Source organism: Typopeltis vanoorti, chromosome 22, assembly GCF_054136105.1.
Source record: "Typopeltis vanoorti isolate ZY-2024b chromosome 22, IOZ_Tvanoo_1.0, whole genome shotgun sequence".
NCBI lineage: Eukaryota > Metazoa > Arthropoda > Arachnida > Uropygi > Thelyphonidae > Typopeltis > Typopeltis vanoorti.
In genome coordinates this window covers 4,533,586-4,547,740 of record NC_143570.1, presented here as the reverse complement: position 1 = coordinate 4,547,740, position 14,155 = coordinate 4,533,586, and the positions used below count along the sequence as shown (strand labels likewise).

At 38.3% G+C, this 14,155-nt stretch overlaps 1 protein-coding gene across 3 annotated transcripts in view; it reads left to right on the top strand.

Moving 5' to 3' along the window:
* The first annotated feature begins 726 nt into the window (after positions 1 to 726).
* Wdr37 (WD repeat domain 37) overlaps positions 727 to 14,155 on the top strand; it is a 277,960-nt gene continuing 264,531 nt past the window's right edge. Inside the window, exon 1 of one of the 3 annotated variants that reach the window (XM_090412382.1) lies at positions 727 to 965. In XM_090412382.1, coding sequence (XP_090268508.1) covers positions 901 to 965 — 65 coding nt within the window. In that variant the 5' untranslated portion in view covers positions 727 to 900. Of the gene's footprint in view, positions 966 to 1,052; positions 1,262 to 14,155 lie in introns of those variants that run through there. The other 2 variants (XM_090412380.1, XM_090412381.1) reach the window with 2 other exon arrangements.

The following is a 14,155-nucleotide window of genomic DNA, read 5'->3' as shown; positions in this document are numbered from 1 at the left end:
CGCACATAGGGAGGGAGACAAGGGCCCCTGGTATCCCTAAATGAAAATGGATTAGAAAATTTTCCAAAAATCTTTTCCTAATTAAAATTCTATTCCTTTTTTTTTTATTTATGTTGTGTGATGTCTTCTGTTGCTATACTACTTATGAATTAGTGGTCACATAAGATGGGAATACCCTCTGGCTCTCGGGAATCAAGGTCGTTGTGAACGCAAGACGAACGAAGTAGTGCTAGGGCGATACTTTGTTTGCTCGAGCCGGGCCAGAGGAGATCACTGGTATCATGTATTGGCGATCACTGCAGATGCTCAGTTATAGGTCGTATGCAATGCGTAGTGTGTATTCTCAAATCGTCTACTCAACTCGGCCCCCAAAAATTAAATCATGAGTATGCCCCCCCCCCCCCCCCCCAAGATTAAATCCTGAGTACGCCACTAACTCCATGTGTCTCTAATACGAGAGTTCATTACTTTTTTCTTTCATCTTTTATATCCTTCTTGAGAATGAAAATTTGAAAATATCCTGAATGAATAAAGGATTAGATTTGTTGCCGGAACTTTGTGCTAGAGATTGTCACTTCATTCCTTTATTAAAGATTTGGCGATTACCCCGAAATTAAAATCATTTGCCATCTAGTATATAATTTTTTTAAAAAAAATACTTACCCTTTGGATAGCAGTAATAAATTTATATTTCTTTAAAAAAAATGGCTCTGCTGTTACTGAAGTTTGCTGCTATTGATTACCAGCAGAGGTACAGACAAACAGACGTGTGTTATTGATAACTTATGAGCTTATACCCGGAATCAAAATTATTCTTATTCTGTGTAATCAGTATGTTTGACAAACTGGATTCAACTTACTACTAACCAATCGGAGTTGGATTTATTTTCGAGTTAGGTTATGTCAGTGGTAAACAGTTCGTGCACAAGTTTTTCTGGGGCTGCATTTATATCCAGCACGTTCAGGTAATGCATTTGCTCTATGCTCACGTTTCAGGATGTTGTGTTGGCAAATTTGCTGTGTAGTGCGTACCCTTACACATGGTCGTTGTTTATAGTTTATATGTGATTCTACGTGTTTAGATTTTGATGTTTAGAGAATGTCTTAGTGTGTTAAAAAAAAAAAAAAAAAATTTGCATAAGGTATTTTTGAGTTATAAACAATCTCAGAGATACTTTAATTTAGATTAATGAATATATATAAGAGGAAGAAAAATTACTGACTATACTATTATCAGTTAGACTGAGTGTTAATTTCCGCAGTAAGTGTACTTCAAAATCCTCTTTTTATTTATTTATTTATTATTATTTTTTTTTTTATATATTTTCGTTATGACTACATATCAAACAAATTATTGCAGTCTGCTATAATATGCAGTAAGAAATTGCAAACATCCATCCGTCTCTTGTTTGGGAGGAATTTTAATTGCAGTTCTCTTTCACATGTAACTTAAAATGATCATATATTCTATTTGATATCCATTTTATTTAAAACTTTCAACTCGGAGCAGCGTAAGTTAAGAGCAAGATATTTCACTTTAGCATGCAGAAGTATATGACTTTCTTCTTAGAACGGTATTCGAAAAGGTTGATGAGATCCCAGGTTTCGGGGTGCGGGAGGAAGTGATGGTGATAAGAATATTGACCAATAATGATATGGTGGTTGTACTACTTTCTTATCGCTATTGATCACACGGACTGTTGTGCTCAAACAAGTTTGGTCATCCAGTCTGTTGTGATGAATAATCAGGAGATGGTCAGAAACAAACAACTATATTATCAGGACTTTGGAATGTTACTTATGGGGTGAGGTTGGGGGAATGTGAATTGTGGAGTTCAGTAGATATGCATCCGAAATTAGAATTGACATAAATGTAAAATCTAAAACGTGTTTTAGATTTTACTAAATGCATACTAAAGCTATGCATTATGGGAAGGATCACTATCCAGACTGGTTTCGAAACTTGGATTTCCATCAACGTTTTGAAACCGGTCTGGGTAGTGATTCAGTGGGAGCCAGACCTTTTATATTAGCCTCTGTATAAATCTTTACCAGATTGATACAGTAGAGATTATGTAGTGGCTGAGAGAGAGGAAAATTGGCAAGTTATCCATAGAAGTTGTGTAAAGATGTTATGAAGGGAGGTAAGAAGTAGATTTTTTTTTTTTTTTTACATGCAAAGTAGTGGGTAAGAAGAATGCATTAGCAGAATGCACTGATTGTAAAGAGCACAAATGAGTTTAATATTATACATTTGATTTTTATTAGAGCAAACACCTTTACAACAAACCTTGTTATAGTGAGCGAGTTTGAGTTTGTCACGATGGTATTTTTCATGATGAAAGGTCTATACCAAAGCTCTGCTGGCACAGTGCCATTCTGAAATACATTCACTATAAGTAACTATTTCTGTGGCTCCTGAAAGTTTGTATGTGTGTGTGTTTTGGGATCATGAGATTTTATATCGGTCCCTGTATTACATAAATGTGCAAGGGAATTATCAGCTCCTCTGACCAAGCTGTTTGATTTAAGCCTCAGTAGTGAGAAGCTATTGTAGTGGAAAAATGGCAAAATAGTCCCACTGTGTAAAGGAGGCTCCAAGACAGAAGTAGCAGATTAGAGGCCAATCAGCAACTCAGGAGTGTGGGTTAAGGTATTGGAAAAATTGGTGGAAGACGGAATTGAGGACTTGATGGATAGGAATATGATATTCTATAAGGGACAACATGGTTTTGTAAAGGGTAAGTCTTGCTTTAGTAATTTGCTTACTTTTTATAATCAAGTGACAGTGGAGTATGACAAGTAAAATGGCTACTCAGTTATATTGCTAGGCTTTGCATAATCATTTGGATTCCACATAGAACTCTGTGATAATGAAATGTATAAGCAGACAGGAAATAGGTGATCATTGTGGGGTGATTTTGATTATAGTAATATAGATTAGGATAATGATATTACATGTGGAAGTAGAGAAAAAAAAATTTTTTTTTCAAGTTTTTGAGGGACAACTTCCTTAGGCAATCAGTAACAGAGGGCATACAACGATCAAGAATCTTGGCTTTGATCAGTTCATGAGAGGATGTCATAAATGACATGTCAAATCATCCTCTGGTTGGTGATGGTGATCATGAAGTGATTACTCAAGTAGTTGCTGTTTGAGGACTTGTTAAATGTCATAGTCAAATAACTGGGATGATCCTCCCTTTTGTATAATGGGACTTTAAAACAGTCTTCCATTGCCATAGGATCTTTCCTGAGCTAAGACTCAAATTATGCAATCAGATCAAGGCCTAACTTGTTCAGCTGAACATTCCTTTAGCATATAAGCTGATATTCCATTTATTTCCATTGTCTAATTTTTGCTCAAGTTATGTAGCAACTGTTAAACTCCTTCGCATGCCTCTCTCTCTCTCCAAATGTCAGAAATATGGACATGCTCAAACTGCCTGTCGTAGCTCTGCCACCTGTGTCCGATGTGATAATAAAGATCAAGATTAACAAAATTGCAAAGAAAGTTAATTGTGTAAACTGTAAAGGAGATCATCCAACAAGCTCCCTTGCATGTCAGAAATGGAAAGATAAAAACAGAGCAAAATATATCATATCAAGATATAAAAAGAAAGTTAGCTACCACCACACCTGCTCTGAGATCCTCTTACGCTGAAAAGGTAGCAGTTTAACAAATGTCAGCTGCATCTCAAGCATGCATGGCTGTTTCTCCTCCATCTGATATTGAAAGTTTTGTCACTTGGTTATACTATAAATTAAAGATGCCACGAAATTATATTCTTGGTTTAATCCTTTATCCAAGTGTAAGCAAAATTTGCATGTGAATTCACTTCACGACTGTGCTACTTGTATGTAGAAGCTAATAACCACATCACTTGCCTTAGTATCTCATAATACATAGCACATCTCCTTACAGACATGTATAAAGCTATGCATTATGGGAAGGGTCACTACCCAAACCGGTTTTCTTTATTGAGGTCCATCAGTGGGAGCCAAACCTTTTTTATATTAGCCTCTATATACAAGTAGCCCAGTCATGAAGTTACTTCACTTGTATAAAGAATTAAACCAAGAATATAATTTCTTGGCATCATTAATTTATAAAACCAAGTAAAAAACTTTCAACATCTATCTCTAATCCAGAGTATTTTAGTAATAAGGTGTGACAACTTTTGACTACTTGTATATGGAAATGTGACTTCTGCATTACTTCCACTATAGTATCATTTCTGGGTCTGGCTCCCACTGATGAGACTTCAATAAAGGTCAAAAACCAGTCTGGGTAGTGACACTTCCCATAATGCATAGCATTATACATGTCTATATGGATATGTGCTTTGCATTGTGGGATATTATGGCAAGTGATGTGAAATCATTAGCCTCTATATACAAGTAGCCCAGTTGTGAAGTTACTTCACACTCAATTTGTTTACTTGCACTTGGATAAAGGATGAAAACCAAGAATATAATTTCTTGGCATCTTTAACTCCACCATCTGATAATTTCATACCTGAACTTTACGATCCTGACTGCTTCTCTGTTGAGCACATCACTTGCACAATTCAGTTTCACTCTTCAAAAATGGTTCCGTTCAATGAGAATCCACTTGCGAAAAAAATTATGGCAAGGTTATCGCTTAAAGACAAACCACCAGATCCTCCCATAGAAAATATGGATACTTCAATATCCACTGAAAGTAACTTGAATTTACCCAGTGATCCTGACACACTCGACAAAGTTACACACACACACACACACACACACACACACACACACACACACACACACACACACACACACACACATATGCGTATTGATCCTTTACATGAGATGCCAAGAGATCTCTAAGCGCATCAATACCATGTGTGAGATGCATGAGGACTGAGACAGAAATTTATCTTTTTTTGTGCTGCAAGTTGTAATTGTTTGGGAATACTTCATGAGGAAGACTATTCCAGAGGACAGAGATAGACGGAATAAAAGAGGAAGAGGAGAAGCAGTTTTGGTGTTGGCATTTGCACAGTAAAAAGATTCTGAGCAGCAACTGCTCTTGTGTTAACAGGTGCAATCAAAAGTGAAGGAATGATAGTTGCCAATTCCCTGGAGCAGTGATCATGGAAGCACTGTACCACAGTGCTGAAACACTGCATCTGTGAGATTGAGGTTGAAGTGAATCTGTAAGAGAAGGATCATCAGTGAACTTGATTGCTCACCTCTGGACAGTATCATGGATTTTAAAGGAAGTGCACCACCCCAAACATGTGAGCAATATTCTAAGCATTGGTAGATTTGGGATTTATATATAGCTAGGAGTTGGTTGGGTGTAAAATAGGCTTTTGAATGAAACAGAAGGCCTAGTTTCTTGGATGTTGAGATGATGTGTGTATGCCAGTAGAGACTGGAGATAAACATTAGTCCAGGCAGAGAGATCTGATCGGTCTGGTGATTTTTATGTTACTGAGAGTAAGGGTAGGTGAGATGAGATCTCTTTTGGAAGAAAAAAGGCAAGACTGTGTTTTGGTGGCAGTGAACATGACAAAGTTGTCCTTGCCCCATTGAAGGATAATATGAAGATTAATGCTTAAAGCACTGGTTGTAGATGATCTTGTAGCCTTGGATGTCAGAGTACTACATGGTTTGTTGAATAAGTAGCATGAGTGGAGAGAACTATCATTGGCAAAGTTGTGGATAGGATTGGTGGTGATTGCAAGTATGTCATTTATGAACAAGAGAAAGATAATAGGTTTATAGGACAGAGCCTTGAAGCACTCCACCATTGACGGTGAAGCCCAGAGAAAGAAGGGGAGCGATCTACCATTACGTGCAGAGAATTACTAGAGAGAAAGCTGGCTACCCAATTACAGAGGATGGCAGAGAGACCAGAAGATGGCAATTTTTTAAGCATGCCATGATGCTATACATGGTCAAAGGCTTTGGAAATGTCAGGGGTCACAGTTTCCATGGTACGTGTCCACTGGTGGGTAATGTAAGCTATGAGGTCACCTGTGGATCTTGAATGGTGGAATCTGTACTGGTGGTTGCTGATTAATTGGTGTTCCTCTAAGTAGTGGATGAGTGACTATTGATGACTTTCTCCATTGTTTTGGAGAGGACTGATGGCAATTGGTTGATAGTTTGATGGTTGACTTTTATCACACTTTTTAGAAATAGGATGGATATGAGATTGTGTTCCATACATTGGTACCGTATATGTATAGTTGATTGTAGACACAATGCAGGATGGGTGTTAATCCCAAACACTGTGAATTAACAGTGTTTGGGATTGGAGAGATGTCATCAAGATCAGAAGACTTTTTAGTATCCAAGTTTTTTAATAGTTTCCTGATTTCTTTTTGTCAAAAAACTAAAGGAAACATACGGTGCTTCGATTCCACTATGATAGGAGGTGATTTCCTTGGTTATCAGTGCGTAAGTTTGAGGAAAGGAGTGATGCCAGGTGGTCAGCTTTATCCTTGGGTGAAGTAACAATGGACCATCAGGATGAGGAGAGGTGGAAGTGCAGGAGAGCAGAAGTTGCATCCAACAGCCTTAGCAAGGGGACCAGAAGGCATGACTTCCATCTGGGCAGGAGGTAAGTTTTTGCTTTTGGCCTTTGTGAAATCGTACTTTGATCTGTTGATGACTGATTTGCATATGTTACATGCTTTGGTCAAGGTAGAGTATGAAGCTAGAGTTCTTGAAGCAATCCAGTTGCAGTAAGCTAAATTTTTTCTTTGACTACTTTGATACAATTTCAGTTGAATCAGGGATTGGAAAACAGATAAGGATTTTATCTGAATTGGGGATGATTTTCTTCATTCCAGTGAGAATAATTTCTGTAAATCGTTCACAGTAGGTGTTAGAATCATATGAGCAGAAACAGTAGTCATTCCAAGAACAGGAGTAGCAGCAATTCCAGAGATCATTCCAGTTGGCTCCTTTGCCAGAGGATGTGAAGTTGGAAGTGTTTGGAGGAGAGAGACATTCTATGAGTGAGGAGACTTCTGCAAGATTGTGGTCAGAGTTGTTGCGAGGAGAGGTGACCCGTACAGTGTATCTGGAAGAAATTGTCAAAAAGAGATGTAGAGTATTTGGAGAGTTGAGTGCGTTATCAGGAATTCAAGTAGGTAGATGTACAATTTGTGTTAGTTGTTACTTATGTTAAAGACTTCTGCTTCTTGTCCAGCTTGGTCATTGGTGTTGGAATTGTTGACATTGAGGTCCCAGGTAGATGACTTCATTATTTGGATAGTTGGATTGTAGATGCATTGAGTTTCATGGAAAGGAATGTGAAGAGGTCAGAAAATGGTTATCAGCATTTGGAGATTAGTAAATATAACAAATGAATGTTACTAAATGGAGTGAGGAAACCTTAAGCCAAGAGAATTTCAAAAGCAGTGGATTCTAAATTAGCCATTCTCTGGCAAGCAATGTTGGATTTCACAAAGGTACAGGTGGCAAAAAGAATTTGAAGTGTGTAGTTTGTGCACTGGATGTGGACGATAGGAGATGTAGTTACAATCTGGGTTTCTGTTCAGAAATAAGATGTCTGGTCTGGAAGACTGCAAGTGATGGTGAATGTCATTTAATGCCACAGATATTAGTAAAGTGGATGTGAAAGTAAGTTTTTAGTGAAGCGATTTTGGTTTGTATGTTTTCTGTTTGTGATGTGACTTTTTTTTGCAATAGACAATTTTATATATAATTGTTCACACTGTTAGAAGAATTTTGTAGAATATTGAACTGCTGCATGAGTACAGTGGTATGCCAGCAAAGAATTGTTTAGAACTTGTAGAGAAAAGTAGTCCCTGTCTTTCCAAAGAAGTAATTTGTATAACAACTGATGGTTTATCAGTCATGATCAAGTATGTTGAACTAATTGTTGCTAATCAGCAGCTTTGTCTCATCTATGGTACATGGTACAAACACTTATGATCTGAATCACAGTTGTTTATCTCTGCTTGTAACAAAAATATGAAAACATAATTAGAATTTTTGGAAGTTTGCTGACCAAAAATGATAAATATTTATAAAAGTATATTGTAAAAGAATTTGGCTAAGAAATTGTCTTACAATCAGATTACAAGGTTTGTTGGAAACAGTTTATTGCCAGTGCTTGAAAAACTTTTTGAGTTGAGAAATTATGTTTGGAAATCTTTAATTGAATTACATTTAAGTATTAATTTCTGTGAATCAATTAAAGCTTTCAATAGTTTTTTCAATTTTGAGGATGAATTTAAGTTATCTGCAACTCTATCTACACTAATGCCTGTAAAGTTAGTGGTAGACCTTATCCTGCAAAGAAACAAACTTTTTAACTTTAAATGCCACCATAAAATTTATAACTCTTGGCAATCAAAATTCTGAAATACCTAGAGAATTGCATATGGCTTTGAAACTATGCATTTATATTACAAAGTTGTACAAATTTATCATGGGTTCTTCAGGATTCACAAAGCAAGACCCAAGATTATAGTGAATTATTTCCAGACTCAGTAAGGGTACTATAGCAAAAAAAGTATACTGTGCTTAATAAAACATCTTTCTCCTTTAGAAAATGAGCAGAATTTAACTTTAGAGGACCAACATGGATCAGAACATTAGTGTTTTGCAAATTCTTTCCAAAATAAGAAATTGCTTGGCTCTAATGAGATATAATCATTAAGATATAAAGTTGAATTTTATCTTGTTAATGAAAGACTTCCAACTGTTCCTGTTAAAATAGTTCAAAGCCTAGAAAATTTGGTTATAAACAAAATAAGATTTTTTTCAAGATGAGAGAATAATGATGATAGGTAGTGTTTAATTTTTCAGGAAATGACAACATATGAGTGGCTGTATTGGTGAAACCAGATGTAGCCCTTGTTTGGATATCCTGATACTGGCTGTCCTGCCTGTTTGTCCTGCAGATGGATTGCCAGCTTTCTGTCTGGACACACACTATGTGTGAGTAGATGGCTCCCTATCCTCCTACCATCCAACTAATGCTGGGGTCTCACAAGGTTCAGTTCTCTCATCAATCCTCTTCCTTCTGTACATCAATGACCTACTTCAGTTGACCTCCAACCCAGTACACACTTTTGCAGATGACAGTACATTGCACTCCCTTTCATTTGATAAACCTTACCCTACACAACTCACTTCAACCCACAAAACATCAACCACAACTTCCCTTAATTCGGACCTCCAAGACATCCTTTGATGGGGCTCAGATAACCTCATCAACTTCAACGCTAGTAAAACCCAGTTATGTCTTATTTCCCATAAAAAAAGAACTATTTTCCCCCAGTATTATTTTTGATAACACTCAAAATTCCCAGACGAGATGAAATCTCTCTTCTCGGAATTACCATGACATCAGGCCTCTCCTGGCATAAACACATCACAACCATTGCATCCTCAGCTTCCAGAAAACTAGGCTTTCTCTTTTGCTCAAGACATTACTTCACTTCAAAACAGCGGTTAACCTTATACAAATCACAAATCCGCCCAGCTATCGAATACTGTTCTCACATTTGGAGTGGGGCTCCTAAAAGCTCCCTCAAAATGCTTGCCTCGATACAGAGGAAAGCAATTAGACTGATAAATGATCCATCTCTTACCAACTCACTCCCCCCCCCCCCACTTTAACATAGACATTTAGTCTCTGCAATTTGTATATTCTATAAATATTTTCATGGAAAATGCTCGTCTGAAACAGCATCAATAATTCCCCCACTCTGTACTAAACCTATTGGAACACGTACAGCCACTGCCCAACATCCCTTCACAGTACACCTTGAAACCCACAGAACAAGTTTGTTTTCTTCCTCCTTCATCCTGCTACTGCTGAACTGTGGAACAGTCTTCCCCTGATGTATTTCCCAAGGAATACAATATACAGGCTTTTAAATCGAATGTCAAGAAATTTCTCCTTTTCCATCCCACCACCCATATATGGTACTAAAGTACTATAGGTTGACCAGCCAACCTCTCGTATATGGGTCCAACATAAAAATATATATATATACTAAAATATTAATTAAAAATGTTAATCAATACCTTCCTGTGTCAGGGATCACAAAACAATGATATGTGCACACAGCAAATGAGGCTGAAGAAAGGCAACTGAAGTTGTTCCTAGACTCCTAAAGGTGTCCATTTTGCCTCTAGCATGCTAAATTGGGCTGCTGTCTTGACCGTTGGGCTGATGTTCTTAGAATGCAAACTTCCCAAGTTTGTTGAGGTTTGGGAAGTTTTTCAAGCTGAGGCTGATTTCAGGAATGATCTTTCGTATTTATACTTGCTGGGTGTAATAGAGTGGCCTTCCAGTGTATTCTGTGATGGGTGTCAAATGCATGGTCAGCAAGTCCTGAGTGGCTGTATTGGTGAAACCAGATGTAGCTCTTGTTTGGATATCCTGATATTGGCTGTCCTGCCTATTTGGCCATAGTATGAAAGTTTGCAACTAGAAGGGACCTGGTATACTCCAGGTAGGTCTAGGGGAAGTGGCTAGTCTTTGGTGGAGCTGATAAGAGATGCCAATTTCTTATGTAGTTTGTAAGAAGTTGTGAGGTCGTATTTTCTTATGATTCTTGTTAGTTTTTCAGAGATACTCCAGATATAAGGAATGGTAATGTCATTACCTGCCTGTTATGATTCACAACCTGGGAAATTGCACTCTGCTGTTCAGTCATTTCTGCACTCACTTATTTGTCCTGGGCAAGTGTATTTCCACACAGTCCTGCAAGAGTTTTCCATTCAAATTAAATGCCAAATCTTAACAGCGGGTACCAAGAAGCAGATAACCTCAGCACAAGCTGTAAGTACTTTTAGTGCATTAAACCAGTTATATTTCGATCTAAAAATCGGCATGTGCAAGCACCTGCTATGCCTACCGTATGAAGCAAAGATGATGGCAACAAAAGCCAGTGACGAACAAGCACCCCATGTCTCGCCATCATAGCATCGTCGATTGCTGACAAACCCACAAAGTGTCGCAGCTGCAAAATCGATATCAGCGATAAAAAGGATATAATGTGCGAGTTCTGCTGCCACTGGTTACATGCTTCCTGCGCAAAAATGGACGAAATGGCACACAAGATATATATCGAACTTAACCAGCCCTATTTCTGTTTGCTGTGCCTCCTGTCTGTAAAACAACTCCTGAACTTAGGCAGACGAATAGAAAGCCTCGAACAACACACATCAGTGTTATGAACAAAACTCTTTCCTTCAAAATACGTGCACTAGAAACCAAGCTCAAATCAACTGACGATCAGCGGCGCAACGCAAGTTCACCCCCTTCCCGGGAATGAACTCCGTGAAATAATCGCATCAATGGTGCACGACTCGATGGAGGCCATAAAGAAAACATTCAGTACTGTCATTTTGAACTTTCCAAAAGAAAACAGAAAAGCACTAAAAGAAGGCATCATCAAACTAGCTGAAGAATATGATATCGATCCTAAAAATATCGTCAGGTACCATTGTTTCAAACCCATAAACAACAGCAAGGACGGAACGAACTTTCCACGCCTCGTAAAAGTGACTTGCGACATGCCAACAAGCACATCAAAACTAATAGCAGTGATCAACAAGTTCAGAGATACTTGTCCCCAGTCTCGCATACGTGCTCGACCAGATTTATCATTTGCACAAAGGGAACAAGGATGCCATCTTCGAAGACAACTTGCAGAAAAAAGTCAAAATGGTGACTATAGTTCATAGACTACAGACAAGTTAAATTGGTACAAAAACCAAATGATGGCACTAGCAGCCACCATGGTGACCAGTATGCAGGCACTGCATAGGAAACATACAGGACCCCTGTGGTCAAACATATGACTCACAAAAACCCTAAAAATCCACTTTACCAACATCCGTGGCCTAAACTCCAACCTTAATAGTGTCCACTACCACCTGCAGTCTACCAAACCCCACCTACTCTTTCTGGCAGAGACTGATCTCACCTCCCTCCAGCACTATTCATCTGAATCTTCCAAACTACACACTCTTTAACTTCTTTTGATCCAAAATACCTTGCCAGAGAACACCCAACCTAGAATCGCCCAACTTTGATCTTCTCTGGATGAAAATATCTCTACCCAACTCAGTCAAATCATATGCTGTCTCTATCGGTCCCAAAATGCAACCCACCACTCTGAGCTCTTTAATATCCTCTCCCTAAAAATTGACTTTCTCCAGTCCCACTTTCCCAACAGCGAAATCATCCTCGTAGGAGATTTTAATGTCCACAATACCAACTGGCTTTCCTCCTCCAGCTGTACAGATTTTGCAGGCAGAGATGCTGAAACATTCGCCATCACTAATGGCCTTACACAACTCATTCAGATGCCAACCAGAATATCTGATAACCCAAACCATTCTCCAAACACCTTAGATCTCTTCCTCACCAATGATCCTTCCAAATACACTGAATATAGAGGGCCTGCTTGGCAATTCTGATCACAACCTAGTGCTCATCTCGTCTCCCATGCAACAACGCTTACACAGCAACTTTCACACAAGAGTAGTTTGCCATTATAACAGTGTCAAGTGGAACAGCCTCTGTAACTTCTATGCCTCATTCCCATGGTTAGACTATTGTTTCCGACCTTCCAACCCAATCACATGCATCTGAACTCATAACCAAAGTAATCCTCACTGGCATGGAATTATACATTCCCCACAGTACTCTGACCTGCCATTCCCTAACTGAACCCTGCTTTTCCAAAAGATGTACCAAGGCAGTACAAATAAAAAAACCAAACATACCATCACTGGCTCAGATCAAGAACCCCATCCTCCTTTATAGCTTATACCCAAACCAGAAATAAATGCAAAAAAAAAAAAAAAATCAATAATTCCAAAACAGAGTTCAAGAGAGCAAAAAGCAGGAAATTAGCAGCCTGTTCAAATGGCAGCCGAGCCTTTTGGTCTCTCGCCAAAGCAATCGGCCGTAACTTCTGCCCAACACTATTCCCACCTCTATCATATCCAGATGGTTCCATCACATCATCTCCTATAGAAAAGGCTAATCTCCTGGCCTCACACTTTGCCTCCAATGCACAAACAATCGACAATGGCAAATCTCCCCCAACCATTCCAGATGCCCAACATATATACAATGCTCACCATATCCTTTTGCTAGAAAGAGATCAGCAAAATACTGTCTAAATTAGACACAAAAAGTCTTGTAACGAATAAAGTCTGATGCATTATTGTAATGTCTTCTTTATTCTTTATAGCAGTGCACTTTTGCTTTCATAACCTCTCTTACTTATTCTATTGTGTACTATGTTTATCCACCTTTCGTATTTACTAGTCATATGCCTATGAACACTGGAAAATTTATTTGTTAAGACTGTACCGCCAGTATTTCTATATCGGCATAAGACTCAGTAATACGCCCGGTAGATCTCTCTCTCTTACTAGCATAAATTCTTTCACCAAAGTTTGCATAAACAGTCGTGGTTCAAACTATGCTTTTAATGCCTTAGTCGTTTCCCCTTCGCAAGTCCGAGTTTATTTAGGAACAGTGCATTGTAAATTAAATGATCAGGCAGCACTCTATTGACATATAAATAAAGCACGTTGATTTACATTAATATCAAAGTACATTAATTAAACGATAGGGAGGTTACTCTCTCTACCTATCCATTAGACTTTCAGCAATTACTCAATTACTTCTCTGCTTATTAAATCAAATTATTGAATCTATAATTTACTCACAAAGAGGTTAGCTAACTATGCCAAGTTATTTCACAAATCTTATGCCAAATGACTCTCTTATGGACACGTCTTATTACTATTAACTTAATTCTTATCAGTCCATCTATAACATATCTCCTAGATTATAAAGGAAATGTACAATAAAAGATGGAACAAACTTACAGAGGCTCTGTGTCACACTCAATCAAAAGTCTTGCACTAAAGTCCCTATGCCTTTTCTTTCATCTCGGGTCTTAGGCTTCCTTCTGGAGTGTCTTGCTTCAGCGGCATCTCGTCGGGGATTTGGCAGGCTTTAGATTGTAATCTGTGGTACTCGAATAGCTCAGACAAAAGGTTTCAGTATGCGGGCAAATTCTCCGCCACTTGAAGTTCGCTATTGGCTTTGGTTGACTTCCCGTGGCAAAAGAACTTCCGACCGACACTTGGCTTGGGT